General features: G+C 45.0%; 1 protein-coding gene across 1 annotated transcript in view; it reads right to left on the bottom strand.

The window, feature by feature from the left end:
* Window positions 1–15,913, bottom strand: part of LOC149346304 (uncharacterized) — a 31,671-nt gene extending 15,758 nt beyond the window's left edge. The window contains exons 1-3 of the mRNA XM_089541287.1: window positions 15,879–15,913; window positions 15,043–15,154; window positions 8,701–8,988 (exon numbers count right to left, since the gene is read on the bottom strand). Of these exons, the coding sequence (XP_089397413.1) occupies window positions 8,701–8,988; window positions 15,043–15,154; window positions 15,879–15,913 (435 nt within the window). The remainder of the gene's footprint in view (window positions 1–8,700; window positions 8,989–15,042; window positions 15,155–15,878) is intronic.
* Between the last annotated feature and the right edge of the window lie 3,214 nt (window positions 15,914–19,127).

Raw genomic sequence — 19,127 nt, forward strand, 5'->3', positions numbered from 1 at the left:
GTACTTCCATTGCAAAAACCAGTCAGATATGAGTTGGCAATTAGTCCTGTTCGTTCCAACAAGACCTGATGGGACGTCATGCAAAAGTAAACGATAAGGTTAAAATACAGAACTAGAATCCCATACACTAGCTCTATGAAGCCCTAGACACAAGAAGCGTTTCAAAATTTTTCCGCCCATACTTGGGGATACAGTTCCTTTATGTAAATACCAATGACTCGGTGCTACAAAAACTAGCCACCCTGTATACGCAATGCCTTGTGACCTCGACAGTACCAGAAGCTTGGAAGAACGCTGACATTATCTTAATTCATAAGAAAGGAGACGTCAAGAAGTTGAAGAATTACAGACCAATCAGCTTATTGTCCGTTGCCTACAAGGTATTTACTAAGGTAATCGCGAACAGAGACAGGACAGCCTTGGACTTCAGTCAACCAAATGATCAGGTAGGCTTTCGTAAAGGATACTCGACAATAGATAACATTCACACTATCAATCAGGTGATAGAGAAATGCGCAGAATATAACCAACCGCTATATATAGCCTTCATTGATTACGTGAAAGAATTTGACTCAGTGGAAACCTCAGCTGTCATTCAGGCATTGCGGAATCAGGGTGTAGAAGAGTGTTATGTGAAAATATTTGAAGATATTTATAACGATTGCACAGCTACTATAGTTCTCCACAAAGACAGCAATAAATTCCAATACGGAAAGGTGTCATGCAGGGAGACACGATCTCGCCAATGCTCTTGACTGCCTGCTTACAGGAGGTATTCCGGGGACTGGAATGGGAACAGTTGGGGAGAACACGTAATGGAGAATACCTGAGTAATTTGCGATTCGCTGATGACATTGCCTTGCTAAGCTACTCAGGACAAGAACTGCAAAGCATGATCAATCAGTTAGACAGACAGAGCAGAGCGGTGGGGTTCAGAATTAACATGCAGAAAACCAATGTAATGCTCAACAGCCCAGCAAGGGAACCTGGAAGTAGTAAGAGAATATGTCTACTTAGGGCAGGTAGTGACCGCACATCCGGATCATGAGAGGGAAATAACTAGAAGAATAAGAATGGGGTGGAGCGCATATGGCAGGTTCTCTCAGATCATGAATGGTAGCTTACCAATATCCCCGAAGAGAAAGGTATACAACAGCTGTATCCTACCGGTACTCACCTGTGGGGCAGAAACGTGGAGGCTAACAAAGTGGGTTCAGCTTAAGTTAAGAGCAACGCAGCGAGCTATGGAAAGGAAAATGATAGGTGTAACGTCAAGAGATCGGAAGAGGGCGGAGTGAGTGAGGGAACAAACGCGCGGGTTAATGACACCTTAGTTGAAATCAAGAGGAAGAAATGGGCTTGGGCAGGGCATGTAATGCGAAGGCAAGATAACCGCTGGTCCTTAAGGGTAACGGAGTGGATTCCAAGAGAAAGCACACGTAGCAGGGGACGGCAGAACGTTAGCGGGCCGGATGAGATTAAGAAGTTTGCGGGGATACAGTGGCGGCAACTGAAAAAGGACAGGGTTAATTGGAGAGACGTGGGAGAGGCCTTTGCCCTGCAGTGGATGTAGTCAGGCTGATGATGGAGATGAGGATGATTACTCGATGCCGAAAGCAGGGGAGGCAGCAATGGTGAGTTGGGCTGCTGAGGCGAGAAAGCGGAGCTCCGCTGGAAAAGCCATAGGCTAGATACCCTCCCAAGGGGTTCTATGGGATAAGAGCGGCAGCTATGGCCACTCTGATACCCGTATCTGTTAAAAGTCTATAGCCAGCCAAAGTGGATGCTCATTAAAAATTTAGCGATCCACAGTTGCATACCCAGAGAACGCTAAAGGAAAGAAAGTTACAGCATGGGCAAGCGTGTAGTGGAGATCTACTCCAATTCAATGTTTTGCCTGATTTCGTTTGTTGGTTTTTGGTCAGAAGTGCAAGATGCCGGGCTAGTTGGTAATCCATGATGAAATAACAGCGCAAGGAACGGGACGAAAACACGAAGGAAAACACGAAAACACGAAAACACGTGTCTGTGTCTTCTTCCTTCGTGTTTTCGTCCCGTTCCTTGCGCTGTTATTTCATCATGGTTTTTGGTGTTCGTCGCAGTTTCAGCTGGTATGCATCTTTGTACCTAGGAATAACAAACTGAGCGCCTGGAGCATTAGTATAACACGACTTTAGAACAAAACAACAAAGACTAAGAGCTCTCACAAACTGTTCAAATCACTCGATCATGAATTTCTGCTGTTTAAAATCCATACTGACCGATATCTCCTCTCCGATGGCAGTCGATGCAACAAAGGCGAGGGCCAGCACTGAGGTAAAGCGAGGAGCCATTTCGTGGATCCAGAGGCTTAGGCTGCTCTTCGTTCTGCAGTGACCGTCGCTTATATATATATATATATATATATATATATATATATATATATATATTATATCCATATATATACATTGCCGAACCGTCTGCGCACAAAACATATTAATCACTTTTGTCTCTTTATAATGACATGTTGCGGGTATTGACCGCAGCACCTAAAACCAACGGTCATTCCCGGATGGAAACAAACCAAATACCCAGTGCTATTCGGTTTTACCTGGATAAACATTCTTTCAATGTCGTTAACTCTAGCCGCGCCCGGCGCATTAGGTCATTGCACACTGCAAAAGCCTGCACATCCGTGCGAGGCTTTGCACTGGATAGAAGCAGCTGCGTAAGCCCAAGCTATTTTTGACAAAGCTATAAAAATGGGAGCTTTTACGTTAAATTTTACGTTTTTTTTACTATTGCTTTGGTAGTGCGGATGTATTGCCTTCCGGGCAGAACATACCTGGGAAGCACGATTTGTCGTGTAGCGCGTGAGACTTCAGGTTAACTGATGTCGATTTAGTACGAAACAACTTTTTGAATCTGATTAAGGGATTCTTGGCACTAAAATGTAGTGTTGCTCATTGTATAGAGCGGCATAAATATATCCTGTACAGTGAAGGGAAATCAGAGAACTTAATGATGGCACTCATTACGCGTTTCCCCAGTCTCCTTTTAGGAAAGAGCGACAGGTCTAATCCAGAAGTTTAGCAGGAGGTCTGTAATAAGTATTCGTTTTTCAATAGGATGGGGGTAAATTGCCGCAGCAAAACAAATAACAGGAAGATATGCTATGAAGGCGGCGTACTGGTAACGACATATTTGGAAAACGGTAAGAATGAGCTAATTCATTTTCAGCAGACAGAATTCCTCTTTAACAGCCATTTCAGTTGTAAAAAAAAGCATTTCTTAAAGGGCAACTGAAGCGGTTTTAGAATTCGATGAGTTTAAGGTTGCCGAATGTGCAAAATGTGCAGGTAAAGCCTGCGAAATCATTTTGCTCTAGCATTTGAAATGGTGGCGTAATCGCCGAATAAAGTCTTCGTCGGCGTTCAGCGTCTCTGAAGTGCACAGCGACGGACAGAGGCCCCGATAATGACGTCACGTATGACGGCACTACTTTTCCAGCAAAGAAACGGTTATTTCATGGAAGAAAGTCGACGACATCGAAGGTGAAGCTCAAGATGTATTGTTTGGCGCCATCTGACGACACACAGCAGCATGCAGGCGTAAGCAGCGGACATTGAAATTTCGGCAACAATGACGTCACTGCCGAGTTTCCCCGCACTCCTCCAACGTAGTGAGAAGAAGCCTGAACATCGTCACGGATTTAATCGATGATTATGACAACATTTAAAATCCTAGAGCAAAATTACTTTGCATGCTTTATCTAGAACCTTGATAGATTCGTATTCTTGATTAACCTCGAATTCTCAAAAAACCATTTCAGCTTCCCTTTAAGTTAAAAAAAATATGAGAACAACGAATTTAATGTTAATAATACTGATAATTGACAGATCATGAATACTTCCTTCCGGAAACGAGTTGACCTGAAATGGACGCTGCAAGTCCCAAATCTCGAGGCTCAAACACAGTCTTCATATCGTGCGCACACTGTAGAGTCGTGCACAGTGTGCAGGCGCTCGGCAATGCGAGATGTATGGACCATAGCAAGGTGAGCCCCACATATCGCGTAGACTGGTATAGCGAATGGGGGCAAGTATTACTCATTAGGGACAAGGAAAAATCTAAAGGAGGGATTTTCTGAATTATTACACGTAATGCTCCCTTATAAAGAAAAACAGACTACTGCAATTTCGTCATCATTGCTTCATTCGTTCAGACGTTACACAAGTTTACTTTTTACAGTACGCCGGGTCATCCCCATAGCACATGTGCCTGGTTCGCTTCAGTTTGACTTGATGGCGTGAATTTTGTTGATATGTCCTTGATTTTTCCGGAGCGTGACAGGACACTTCTTGCACGCCCTCATTCTAGCTATACTCGCGCTGCAGTTATTCTATTTTCAAAGAAGACTCAGACACGATTGAGCCAGAGTGTCTGTTAACCGCTTGTTGCTGCATGTCAAGAGGTAATGACGACTAGCGTTCTTATCGAAGCGTAAATAGTCAACAGTCTCGTCTCTAGGAATTTGGTACGTTTTTCGGGCGTTCACAATTGCAAAGTGGCGCTTTCGTGTCAACTTGCACCCGCACTTTTTTCCCTGATGTCGATGAATAGTAGCAGTGGACGGTTTATTTATTTATTTATTTATTTATTTATTTATTTATTTATTTATTATTGATACCCTCAGGGCCAAAGGCTTTTCAGAGGGGAGTGGTTACAAATTACATAAAGAGAACAAAAACAAAAATTCAACATACAAGCGTCATGTTCCTGGTTATACAATTCAGTAAAAGAAGTAAGCATAATATGTAAGTGCAAGGTAAGAGAACAAACAAAGGAAACTAAAGTATACAAAGGAAACGGAGAATGATAAGTACATTTGTGGTGAGCCTTAGTATACAATGTTAGCTAAATTGTTACGGAAGCGCAGGATGTCTTGAATGCAGGCTGTCGATCCGGGAAGGTGGTTCCAATCTGCTGATGTACGGGGAATGAACGACTGAGAACAAGCTTTTGTTTCGTGCGACGTTATACCGACCTTGTGAACGTGATCTAGCCGTGGAGAGATGAAAGACGGAGGAGATATCAATTCATCGCGTAGATTGGGACAGTTGTAAAAAATTTTATGAAATAAACATAACCGTGAAAATTTTCGACGGGAGGCTAAGGGTGGGAGGTTGAGCGTATTTTTCATGGAGGTGACACTTGCAGTACGATTGAAGTTAAGTAGGATGAAACGGGCGGCGTTATTTTGTACAAGCTCGAGTGCATTAATTGAATTTGCGTAGCTGGGGTCCCAAATTGCAGATGCGTATTCTAGTTTACTACGGACAAGGGTTTTATATAACATGAGTTTTAGGGAGGTAGGGGAATTGGAGAAATTCCGGCGTAGGTAGCCTAGCATGCTGTTAGCGTTGTTAATTATGACGTTAATATGGAGCGACCAATTTAGAGTGGAAGATATATGAACTCCGAGGTAGCGATATGACGTGACGGCCTCTAGTATGGTATTATTTAGACAATATGCACCTGTAGTAGATGATGTGCGGGAGACACGTAAAACTTTGCATTTAGAAGAATTAAGTTGCATTAACCATAAGTTGCACCATGCAGATACAGCAGATAGATCATTCTGTAGAGCGCATACGTCGTTAGTGTCGTTAATTTCGCGAAAAATTACGCAGTCATCAGCGAATAAGTGTATGTTAGAGGTTACGCAAGAAGGTAGGTCATTAATGTAAATAAGAAATAAAAGAGGGCCTAAGACGGATCCCTGTGGCACTCCAGAATGGACGGGGGTTGATGGAGAGGTGGCATTGTTAGCAGTTACGAACTCAGTGCGGTTGCAAAGGAAATATTCGAGCCAGGAAAAAAGCCTCGGATCAAGGTTTAGTTTGCTTAGCTTAAAAAGTAGTAATTTGTGGCATACCTTCTCGAAGGCTTTTGCGAAGTCGAGGAAGACGCAGTCAGCTGTTGAGCGGCGATCAAGGATGAGATTAAGTTTATGCGTAAATGATGCTAACTGAGTTTCGCAAGACAGTCGCTTACGAAAACCGTGCTGCATGTCTGTAAAAAATGAATTTGACTCAAGGAAGTTCGCGATACCTGTGTATAATATGTGCTCCAATACTTTACATGGAATACTTGTCAAAGATATGGGACGGTAGTTAAGGGGTGAATTCTTGTTACCTGATTTATGAATTGGGACCACCTTCCCGACCGTCCAGTCAGCAGGCAGAGCACCGGTGTCGAGGGACTGTTGAAATATCTTGCAAAGCAGCAATGAACAGTAAGTTTGAGAACCATTAAGAAATTTCGCGTTGATTAAGTCAGTACCTGGACTGGAGCATGGTTTAAGGGATTCAATAATCTTCTCAATACCACAAGCTTCGATGCAAATGGGATCCATAGTTATGTAGTTGTAAGTCTGCGCTTGTGGATAAATGGTGTTAGTACAATGAACAAAGTTATTACAGAATGTGGAGTTCAGTACCGCTGGGCATTCTGCAACTGGGATGTCAAGGCCATTCTCGTCTAATAAGTAAAATGGTATCGCTGTGGCTGGGGTTGACAATGCGCCAGAACTTTTTAGGATCAGTGGAATAAATGCTAGGAAGTGTATTGTGAAGAAAATTATTTTTGTGCTTTTAAGTGCAGTTACGTAAACGTCATTAGCTTCGCGGTACGCCTCCCATTTTGCGTTACTACCAGACCTTTTCGCAACTCTGTAAAAACGTTTTTTTTTCGATTGGACAGTCGTTTAAGATAGGAGTTGTACCACGGGGCTCTCGAGTGGGAACAGATTGTCCGTAATGGTATGTATGTATCTGTTAGTTCTTTAACTTTGGTAACGAATAGATTCCAGTTAGTATCGACAGAGCGGTCATCAAACCCGTTGCAATAATAATCGAGAAATTCGGCGAGTTCCCTGTTAATGGCCTGAAAATAAGCTTTTTTATAGTCGCGGATGTGTTTAGAAATCTTCTCAGCTGGGGGAGTAACGATGCAAATGTCAAATGAGAGCGATAGATGGTCGCTGAGACCAGGTAAGTAAGTGATTTCTGAGGACATATCGGGATGGGTAGTCAGTATTAAGTCCAGCGTGTTTGCAGTGGTATTAGTAATTCTTGTCGGTTGAGAGACTAGTTGGGAAAAGGAAAAAGTGGAACAAAGGTTTAAGAAATCGGTGCTTAAGTTAGAAGAAGGGTTCTGAACTGGGGTATCAAAAGACCAAGATATGTTAGGAAGATTGAAGTCGCCAAGTAAGAAAACAGGCGCCAGGGGGTGTCGTGTGCAAACAGCATTTATGGCATCGTGCAGATCATCGAGGAAGTTAGCAGAGTGACTGGGAGGACGGTAGCATACCCCGAAAACAATTTTTGAGTGTCCAAGTTCTACGCATGCCCAGACAATCTCGAGATCTGTTGTGATGTTAATAGCGTAAGACCGGAGTGTTTTACAAATGGCAAGTAATACGCCACCACCCTGACGTGACGTGCGGTCGCAGCGATAAAAGGTGTATCGGGATGAGTTGTGGAAAATTTCGGTGTTACGAATGTTATAATGAAGCCATGTTTCAGTAAGTGCAATAATACCTGCGTTACACGTGTCAGCTACGGAATGAAATGCGTCACGTTTGTTTACGATACTTCTTACGTTAGCGAAAAGAACAGATGTGCGTGGTGAAGGCGACGACTGCCCACGTCCCCTCTCGTGATGCTACAGGGCGTTTTCGGTGTTTTGGGCATTTGATGAAGGCGACCGCGGTGTGTCCTCTTCGGGTACTTCGGTGGGAAATTCCTTTATCAGTTCGATGTTGTTTGTCACGCTGTCGTACATGTAGCACTTATTGTTAACGTAGAGTTTGTTGTAACGAAGCTGGAACTTTGGCGACTGAGGCAGGCTTTTAGCGAAATTAGTAAGTTGCTGGCGCGCGTTACGGGTTGCTGGCGAAAAATCCTCTGATACAGAAATGTTGTTAGTTTTACGTTTAGCTCGACATGCTAGTATTCTGCCACGGTCTTTAAATGAGCCGAACCGGATAACTACAGGCCGACATTTCTGTTGTGAAAACGTACCTATCCTGTGGGCGCGCTCAATGACCGGTTGATCAAAATCAGTGCCTAAAGAAGTTGAAAATGCAGTGATAATTTTTTGTCCAGTCTGTTCCCAGGTTTCACGTGCGTCGGGTATACCGCGTAAGATTAAATTGTTCCGTCGTGAACGGTCTTCAAGGTCATCTATACGAGCCTGTAATTCATACTGTCGCGAAGTCAGCTGTTTGACAGTATCTTGAGTTGCGGCGACGTCGAGTTCTAGGGTTTCCAGAGTTTTGCATCTGCTTTCAATCAGTTCCAAACGGTTGAACACGTCAACCAACTTAGTTTCGAGGACTGCCTGGCTTGATTTGATTGTGTTAACGTCTGCACTCAGTTTAGTTTGGCCAGTCGTGAGTTCAGACGTTTTTTTGTCAATGCCTTTAAGTAAATTAATTATCTCATTCATTTGCTGAGAATCGCGTTCCGGATCATTAGAGGCAGAGGCGGTACGTGTGTTGGGACCAGGGTTGGACTCGACGTCGCCGCAGCATAGCAACAGATATGCAGAGTCAAAGCAATCGCGGGCAACAGCACAAATCACCCTTGGGCAAGGGAGCGAAATAAGGAATCTGTTATCGTTTTTCTTAACGAAAAGAGAGCGCCGGTTACACACCTGGGGTGCGAAGAACAGATGCGTGTTAGCCATGCTGGCGCAATGGCTGCTCCCTTGCCCACTGAATATGGTGACGGGCTGCAGGGCCTTTAAGTGTTCAAGCTGCTGCGGTGTCGCTGTGGTAGCGAAGAGCCTGATATCTGGTACGATGACAGGAGATTGTTCCGCGATGTAGGCGCATGCGTGGCAACAGCGATCGGTCGCATCGGCATCGGGTAGACAGCCAGCTTCATGAAGTGTGACTGGCTGCGAAGCAAGCAGGCAACACGTCGCCAGGGACAGGAACGCCTGGGGTGCGAAGAACAGATGCGTGTTAGCCATGCTGGCGCAATGGCTGCTCCCTTGCCCACTCATCCGAAAGACCGACACCTGCCACACCGCTCTTGTAAAAGGAAAGGAGTTTTAGCTTACAAAAGTCCAGTTTTTCGCGCGCACTAGGCAACCACCGCTTTACAATACGTGTAGGCTCAATGCTGCTATAGTTGCAGGCCATAGTGACTACACAGTTCTCCTTAACCGTCAATAAAAGAACATAACCTACACTATTGAAGCAAGAACCAATTTTTCCTGGCTGCTTCTATTCAGGTGTTTTGGCCTAGTGGACACTTCATAAATCCGTTGTGGCGAACCGTTTCCGCAGCTTGATAGTCTTCCCGGCAAAGAGTTACAAGAATGTCTGGACTGGTAAAAAAATTGCCAAAAAGATGAAATGGTCATTAATTGTTAAAATCAGCTCATGCGATGCCAGAAAAACGCGCGCTTCCAAAATATTCTTTTCCGAACTCGAGGACTTCCCACAGCAGGCGTGAAATGCATGACAGAAACCACCTGCTCCGCAGAACATCCAGTTCATATCACTAAAACATTATTATGAGGAATTAAAATCGCACGATCTTCATATTCAGGATAGATAGCTAAAAGTACAGCTGTCTCTGAGGACTCGCTGGGAACGCAGGGTGGTTTGTTTCCGAAAATTGCAAGAAACCTTAAGATCTGTGACCAAACATAGGCGCCGCTGTCCACAAAGGAAGTACAGCAGCATATAATTCAACATAGAGCAAAAGAGTCAAAGGTGCAAGACAATTAAAACATACATTGTTTACTTTCCTCTTTCGCGCTGGTCTATACTTGAAACTAGCATAATATGTATGAAAACGAGGCCGCGAGAAAATTATAATCCAGCGGCTACCCGGCGCAGTTCGTAGGAAACAAATATCCTGAAGTGGCACCATGAAAATATGAGATAGTGAAGAGAGGAAACGCGCCTTCTTATTTAAGTGGCGTCGGTCGAGCCTCTTGTGACAAAGGTATGAGCTACTTGAAAGGAAACATTCAATCCTTAGTGATGAAATTAAAAAAAAAAACTTCAACTCTACTTTTAAAAGTACGCTGAGCGGTAATTGGGCTCAGGAATATCCCCCCGACCGAGGAATCGGTAAAAAGGAAAGTGGAATAATTTTCTCTTCCTCCGAAGAACAGGCGTTCCGCTTAATTCGAGGACGGATACCTAAAGGACCTGCAATGAATGCTGATCTGAAAAATACCATTACGCAGTTCACAGTAGAAGCAATAAGTAGGGCAGCTAAACAGGATACTGGTATATTTAGCTCTCTGAGTAGAAGAAATTTCCGAATAAGAAATGGCAAACAATAAAAGGCTGCATCCCCACAGATAGCACAGAAGTGGGAAACCTTTAAGAGTTAATAAGCGTAATATAACCAGTATAAGAAAGATTGCGGGCAGAAAATAGTGCGTGGTCTAAATAATAGACGGAAACCAAAAACAGTCAACATAAAATGCATAGGGGGAAACCATGTGCACACAATAACAGACAGGAACATGAATGTCATTGACGACATAAATAACATAGCCGAAATAACCGAGAACATCTACATAGACCCGTGCAGTAGCCGAGATAGTAAGCGTAATAATGACAGAGGGAGTGGTGCAAAGCAATTTAACATCCCGCCAGCAATGAAAGCGAGAACACAAATGTCCTAAAGAGCCATGCAAAGGGGACAGCAGCTGCTGAGGACCAGGTCTCTGGAGATCTGTTGAAGTACGGAGGGGATATTGCGCTAAAGAAACTTGCCACTCTGAATACGCACTCGGAATACTCTGAATACAAGTACGCACGTCGATCGTGTATAAACTGTGGTAAAATGTTCGCCTATCTTTATCAAGGATGCGCAAGGTACGCCAGGAGGAGACATCAAGGACTCAAAAAACTCACCAGCGATTGGCTACCATTACTGTCCGTTGGCTGCAACGTATTTATGGAGGTAACCGTTAATAAAATAAGAGCTTCCTTAGTCTGCAATCAACCGAAGGCCCTGGCTAGCTTTAGCAATGGCTTGACAACCAACCATATCCTCACCATCATTGAGGTGACAGACAAAACCGAAGAATATAATCAGCCTAGATATATTAGCTTCAAAAATTTCTGGAAAGTGATTCATCAGTGGAAAGGTTATCAGTGTGTGGGCATTACGAACAAGGTGTAGTAGACCCGTATCTACTTATACTGGAAAATTTCTACAGCTGCTACGCAGCTATACCATGTTCTTATTTCAAGAAATTAAAACTGCAAGGAAGAAGAGTGTTTGGTAGGGAGACACGATCTCTCCATTAGTGTTAACCGCGAGTCTGGTAAGGTATTCCAAGATCTGCACAAGAAACAGTTTTCAGTTAAACCTGAACGAAGATAAACAGCTTTTGTGCTATTCACAGATGTCTTTCCCTTTTTAAGCAACTATAGAGCGCGAAGAAATCATGACTGGGGAGCTACAAAGGTAGCTCTCTCTTTGCTGAAGTTCACTCAATAAGCATTTCAATTGCGAAAGGGAAGATTTTTCAGCCAGTCGCTTCATGAGCATAGCAATGGAGCGGCGCGAAAAAACGGGGCAGGAAGAGAAAAAGTGACAGACACTCCGTCCATCCTGTCCGGCGTTTTAGCGTCTTTTCGTGTCTATGAGAAACATTTCAATCTCAACGCTTTTCATTTCTCTACAATTCACGTCCACTGTTCGGGTCTCATAGCAGGTACGTTGTAATATCACAATAATAAAGCGTTCTTACCGATATAGAGGTCTAGAGGAATGTGTGCGATAGAGCTGCTAGGAAATCTATCCACATTATCGTAAGAGCTGATACTATTAACACGTTGCAGTATAGCTCGAAGCACCAGACGAGGGAAATATAAGTACTAGGATAGAGGTTTGTGTAAATGTATTACTGACTAGAAATTCCTTTCTGGACCATTCTCAAAACTCCTCCCCGTACGGAACCTGCTAACACCATGGCCCAGAAGTACCCGCATTGTCGGTATATCATTCATTTCGCATATATACAAGAAAACCGACAAGCAAAAAAACAATTATAATAAGAAGCTCCGGTTGGACAATGTCCGAAACTAACTAGGGGAAATTTTAATAGACGCTCATTGCCCTTTTTCGACAAAGTTTGCGGTGAACGGCTTTTGAGATATTTATTGTGTTGCATTCACCCGTCGCGTTTGCGTCTGTTCACGACTGCATTAACTTCATAAAATGTGTCTGGGCTCTGAAATTTCTTTTGTGCGGAGATGGCAGGCAGATTCTACATGCTTCCGTCGTCTCTGAGGATGGTTAAAGATCACTTCAGGTAGAAAACACGCTGGCCTGCTTGGAGCCTTCACGAATCTTCCAGTATTTTTCGTACGGGAAGCACTAAAACGCCCCACAAGAGAGTAGCAGCAAGATCTGGGGCAATAGTTGTACATTAATTAAGCTGAAAGGCAGAGAAAGTGTGAAATCAGGAAGCCTTAGTGCGGGACAACAAATAAAGCAAGGAAACTGCTGCATACCTTATCCCCCTTAAACTTTACTCTTCAAACTATCAATTAAGGACACCGCAGTCCCAGCAAAGAGAAAGTTTCAAATGTGAGGTGCGGCTTCCTTACCATGTGGCATGGCAAGCTGTATTATACTATGAAGTCAATAGCATGCAATATTATATAATTTGGCATGCACATTTTCTGCTTGCCTTTTTCTCACATTGACCGTGTACGAACGTGCATAGCATTCGGGTTTCGAACACAAAGGAACTGAAAAATCAGGCTAGGATTGGTTAAACATTCAGCCAGTGATTCCAGCTATTTTGTCTTATTTTCTATCTCTTCGAAAGCATCCTTATATTCTATGCAGCCTTTATTTCTCTTCAGTTGGTTTATAAGGTTTATAGAGGCAAGAGGGTAGGTAATGTTGAATGCGGCAACCATCCATGTTGGCATTCCTTCTCTGATGGTCTAATTCCGATCGGCTCAAGAATATAGTAACTACAGGTTGTGCTGTTCACCTGATTTAGGAATCTATTTCTCCCTTCCCCACCAAAAAAAACCTGTAAAGTATGGTTGCAGCCTGATATTTTTAAGGTTTCTTTTAATGACGACAGGGTAGTAAGGTTATGGTTTATGGTCAAAATGTATTTGCCTTTAAAGACCAAAGAATCTCTGCCTGGAACGACAGCTTAAGGGCAGGTAAGGTGCTAGTGTATGTCATTCGACAGGATGAGTTTTTTATAGCAGCCGTAACCGTTACACATGTCCAGTCGTTTGTGTAAAACGTCGAAAACATGAAGGCAGGGCAAAAGCAAGGAACAGCGCGCATGTGTTTCCACATGTACTTCGATGTGCGAGTTAACAGCGGTGGAGGAAGAAGAGGTGTCAAGAGTTTAACCGCGATCGCATATTTATGGCGAACTCTATATCACCATGAAATGCGGATGAGCCTGATGTATATACGACGCAAAAAGTCCAATACTCTTATAGTGGTAAGAGACGTTTTTCTGAAATACCATGCTGTCACCATAAATTACAAAACTTTCTGTTTTATTTTTCAGCGCTAAAAGAACTCTAAAATTATTGCAAACAGTTGATAATTTCAAGATAACAAAACATAGGCGAAAATAAATCTGTTTTATTCTTTCCATCAGTGGCATTGGCAGCGCTTGTTGCAGGGTTTTGATATTTTTCCGTTTCATTTAAATCTGTTCGTCCTCACAGAGTCAGCGTTTGTCGCATACTTCCTTGCGCAAGAATTCGTTCTCCGTTTTCACATTTTAGCCGGAAAATCTCATACGCACTGCAATAAACGGGCCATGTATATTCGACATCTGGAGTGTGGCAATGAGACACTTGTTTATTCTTTGTGTGTTTTATCTTTTGAGATATGTTTCTGAACCGATTTCGTAGGCAATGAGCGACATGTTTCTTTGGAAACTTCGCTCCAAGGACCCAGTGCAACATTCATAAAACGTGGCATCGTTTATGAACCTCTGCCAACGTACGTTATAAGCATGTTCGCTCGCAAACACGCTCACGCATGATGTATGTACTATCGCGTACAAAAGTCTCCAGGAGGAAAAAAAGAGAATTTGAGCATATATTTGTGAAAGTCGCCAAGGATTGCCGGTATTCACTCAGAAGCCCAAGTCCAGTACCTTCGGTACAATTATCACTTAGACAACTAGGCACTAAGAAAACTATAAGTTACGGTCACCTGGCACGCATTCGTGATATTTTATCGCAGCGATATATATTTTAGACGGTGTCCACAATCATACGGTCGCATTTAACACCAGGAATAGAGGAACAGCGCAGAGAAGTTTTGAAATTGAACTTCGCGAGACATTCCTTCGCAGGCAGCCCGCGCAGCTGAATTTCGTTTAGCTCATCTCTGAACTTTGTTGACCGGCATCAAGGCGCCGTCTCGAGAGTTCCGGTGAGGCGAACGCGAACGCCACCGGATTTTAGCGATCAGACGGAATGGCCAAAAGAACACGCCGCAAGGCCAGACACGGGGCTGCCTTGGAGAAAGTCAGATTGTCAAACACGCCGGCAAGATCCGCGGGAAGCTTTGGGGGAGTAGTCACCTGAAAGACCAGTCGAGGCGGTCCAACGTGACGACCACTTCACGCCCATTGAGTAGTAAGGTAGCACCCATGCTCGTCTTATAGAGGCGTCTCTCATAGCCTTAGTCGCTTTGGGACGTTAAACCCCATAAACCAACCATCGTCTTATAGATGACTCGTTACGACCCGACGTATTGCGGGGTCAGAGGCGCATTTGCAACCTCCCTGTTTTGAGAAACGTGTTCCTAGGACGCAAGGTCTAGATGCACGAAAATCCGGCAGTCACAATATCGAGGTTGAAACGGGCGCAGACTTTAAATGCGGTTTTGTACACGTTGGGGGGTACTGCTCCAGGTGAGTTAAGTGCTCCAAATTTAAAAATGCGTCTCTGGGAAGCAGTAAGGGAGCACCGATGAGGAGGTTGGCCTCTGAACAGCTGAAGCCTGCACATACGACGGCGCATAGGCTGAGAAGCACCATGGGACCGTGGTTGACCCAGTGTGCCCTGTTCAAGCACGCATTGTAGGAAGCCTTGAGCTTGCGATTGAGCCATTCCTCCATGCCACTGCGCAGGGAAGTAATGACCCACATATGGTTCAGGGAAATGAAGGGGGCACATTGCCGACCGCACTCTGCTGTAAGAATGCCGGGCAGCCGAAGCGCAAAACCTATGTTGAGGCGAAGGCCTCTGCAACTGTTTCCGCAGTGATTTCCAGAATGGGCACGGCTGGTGCCAAAAGGAGAAGATGTCAATTATGGTGAGAATGCAGTGAGAGTCGAGAGATAGGAAACAGCCCGACAGTGTCGAGATGGACGTGGTCTAAGCGGCAGCCAGATATCAGTAAAGGCACGAAGGAAGTTTTCGTTAAGTGAAGTCTTCAGTAACTTTCACGGACTGGCAACTGACGCACGAGCATGGCCACTGGCGAAAATCGGTGTTAGTGGCCATGCAGGTATACCGCTTTCTTATACTGTGTGAGGTTATCAGTAAATAGGAGAGCCGCAAGAACTTTGCCAGCGATTGCCGCTCGGGTGAGAGAAAACGTGGTTAGTACGTAGAACGGGTTCGCGCTGGCAAGGAGAAGACGTCTGAAGAGCGTCGACGGAAGTGGCCAGCTGGGCCATCCGGGCCTTTGTCACGGACATGGCTGCTACATCCAGTGTTGTCAAGGAAACGTCAACAAGATGGTCGCCTCAAGGCCGTAGGTTGTTGAGGTACATCATCTTAGGCCGCAGTAGGCCCTGCTGGGAATCGCGTGGTCACTGCGAAGCACAAGACAAATACCAACCCAACCAGGTTCTGGAACTGAGGTCCGTGTCCCATGCTTGCGCCGATAGCTCGCATAGCTCATCTTCATTTTCCTCTTGCTTGAGGCTCCGTCTCATAGCGTTCTTAGTACCGTCTCCGCGGTACAGCGTAAGTGGCGGCTCGCAGGATAAATCAAGCTCTCTGTTTAAAGCTCTGTGTGTAATTTATGGCCCGACGTGCGCGAAAATAAAGGTATTTCAGTGGGTAAACGCTAATGCGATGGCTACCCACCCCGATCAAAATCGTCTGTTCTTTGTCTAGGGCGAGCGCTCCGTTCAACAGCACTGCCCGTTTTTCCTCTTGTCTACGTTGCATTAATCCGGTGGTTCTGAGCCGAGCAAAATTGTCTCTTGCATGCCTTTGAGCCCACTTCCCGTGAACATGAACCGTGAGGACCATTATGGCCGGCACATGGCGCGGGCGGAAGCCCTCGCTCGCCGCTATGGATCGACACCCGGCGTATTCTAGGTGGCGTATTCTCATTGCTACTTCATACTCCTATGTCGAATTGAATACTAAACTATGTTTTGGTAAAGGTGATCTTTGTACCATTTCCTAATCGTTTCTGTTGTCAAATTGTGTTTGTTACCAGAATTCATAACATATGTAGCCTTTATTAATAGGGAACATGGGCCCTGTCAAGCCGCGCTTTTTCCGGCTTTTTGTTCATGTTCCCGACATTCTGTACACATGATGTCAAATAAACCTGACTGTTGGTCTGTCTGGATGCCTCCTGCCTACTCCATGTGGGATAGTACACGGCCGCAGTCGTCTACCAGTCCAAAACATTAAACGGTCGTACTTTCCGAGCCCGTGAAATAACACATGTGGAGGAGGTCACCATTGCCTTTGCTGCATGAGATCCCACTTCGAAAACAAGTATTTCGGACCCGCGAGTGGCCAGTCAGAACATCGAGCAGTTCTGAGTACCGTACCTAGCCTACCGCCTTCTCCAAAACAGCGTCTGCATCGGGGACCCCGCTCACCGGCTTTGAGGGAAATGAGCTAGCACACGCCGCCGCCCGTGCACAATCTCACCGGTTACCCGCTCCAAGCCCGGCGATGAGGAACTGGAATTCACTTCAGCTGATTTCTTCAAGGAAATTGTTTTTCTATATCAGTCCGGCACCGGTCTTTATCTCCATCCGTGTAAAGGTCTCTCAAAGGTGAAGGAGCGGCTTCTGCTTCATCTGTATACTAATAGTTTACTGTGCAAGGCAGTTCTGTAACATTCGAACCTTCTTCCCCGGGCACCTGTCCGCACTGTGCGGAGAAGTCTTGGGACATCTACCACATGGTGTGGCCTGCCCCTCCAACCCTGCTATCCCCCCCCTCACCCCAACCCAACCCGGGAGGACTGGGAGGCGACCCTGCTCGGCTGCTCTGACCTGCAGGACCAACGGGCCCTGGTCGCGCGAGCCCGGGCGGCGGCCGACGCCACTGGGGTCCCGAACTAGGGACCTCCACCTAGGATGGATGGATGGATGGATGGATAGGAGCGCCCCCCTTTGAAACGGGGTGGTGGCAATTGCCACCATGCTCAGCTTTTCTTTATTTTTTTTTTGTTTACTGTGTTGGCAATTCTCATTAAGATTCTCCATCACCTTTGCCTACGGTTTCCTACTATTCTAACCTTATGCCACATCTCTGCTTTTCAGCCACCAATCCTCCAATCGCTTTTTGCTGACTTCCACTGCAGATTTATTTACATGACCATTGTTATCTTTAAACCCTAGGGCCTCAGAAAGAGTGACTGTGCCTGCATCGACATCCGGATGGATACCATCACATTTGATTATGAGGTGTTCAATTGTTTCCACAGATCTACCACACACTGCACATGTGTCATCTTCTTCGTTAAATTTCTTTTTGTAGCTGCGCGTTCTAAGACACCCTGATCTAGCTTCAAAAAGTAGGGCACTGCCTCTTGAGTTATCATAGAAAAATTCTTTCCTGATCTGCCTTTTCCAGAATCGATATAGTTCTACACTATGTTTCTTTTCCATTGAATTCATCCAATTTTTAACTTCCGCGTTTTTGACCTGTCGTTTAATGCTCTTTCTTTCTCCGTCCTCATGACCGGCATACTTACTGGTTAGTTTTCTAGTTCTTTTCCGCCAATGTGAGACAACGTTCTTTCTGTATAAATATTTAAATACCTTAGCTGCCCATCTGTTATCGTCCAATTTCCTCAGGCGTTCTTCATATAGTATTTTACTCTTAGCTTCCCGCGCCTCGAACGATGCCCAGCCCATATCCCCTTGTACTGCCTCGTTTGTGGTTTTGCCGTGGGCACCTAGTGCTAATCTTCCAACAGCTCTCTGATTTACGTCTAATCTCGACTGAACTTCTGCCCTTAAGCACAGAACCTAGTACTTGTAAGGGCTGGCCCCCTCTGGGCCACCTCATGCATAACCTCCTTAAGTGGATCCGCACATAAATGTTTTAAACCACCTTGCCTGACCACAGCTGGCTTAACATGACCACTCCGTCCGGCGGAACTACCTGCTTATAGTCGTCTTCTACGTAGGAAAAATCCGTGCTTTTGCGCTGATTCGCATGTAGCAGTTCTGTTTGAGGAACTAGCGGGCACTAAATTTGATGTAACAGGGCTGAGTGAGGTTAGGAGGGCGGATAAGGCATACGCAGTACTAAAGGGCGGGCGCGTATTGTACTGTCGTGAATAAGCGGACAGACAAGAACTAGGTGCAGGATCCCTTATCAATCAGGGTATAGCTGGCAGCATAGACGAATCCTATAGTACTAACGAAAGGGTGGCGATTATCGTAATTAGGCCTAATAAGAAGTACAAGCTCAAGGTGGTGCAAGCCTACGCACTACATGAAGCCATGCTGAACAAATCGTTGAAATTTATATGCAGACGTGGAATCGGCACTGAACACAGTAAAATCACTGTACACTGTACTGAAGGGAGACTTACACGCGATGGTAGGCAAGAAGCAGGCTGGAGACTAGGAAGTGACTATGGAATAGGTTCTAGGAAAAGTAGAGTTTACTGATAGAAAGAATTGACGGATGATGAATACCTTCTGCCGCCTACGAGAAAGCAGGAAGTGGACATGGAAGAGCCCCAGTCGTGAGACTAAAAATCAAATAGAGCTCATACTATGTGCTCGCCCTGGCATCGTAGAGGATATGGAGGTCCACAGAAAGGTCCGCTGTAGCGAACATAGAATGGTAAGGTCTCCTATTAGCTGAGATTTGAAGA

This window comes from Amblyomma mixtum, chromosome 4 (assembly GCF_055824585.1).
Source record: "Amblyomma mixtum isolate Tamu chromosome 4, ASM5582458v1, whole genome shotgun sequence".
In the NCBI taxonomy this organism is placed as follows: domain Eukaryota; kingdom Metazoa; phylum Arthropoda; class Arachnida; order Ixodida; family Ixodidae; genus Amblyomma; species Amblyomma mixtum.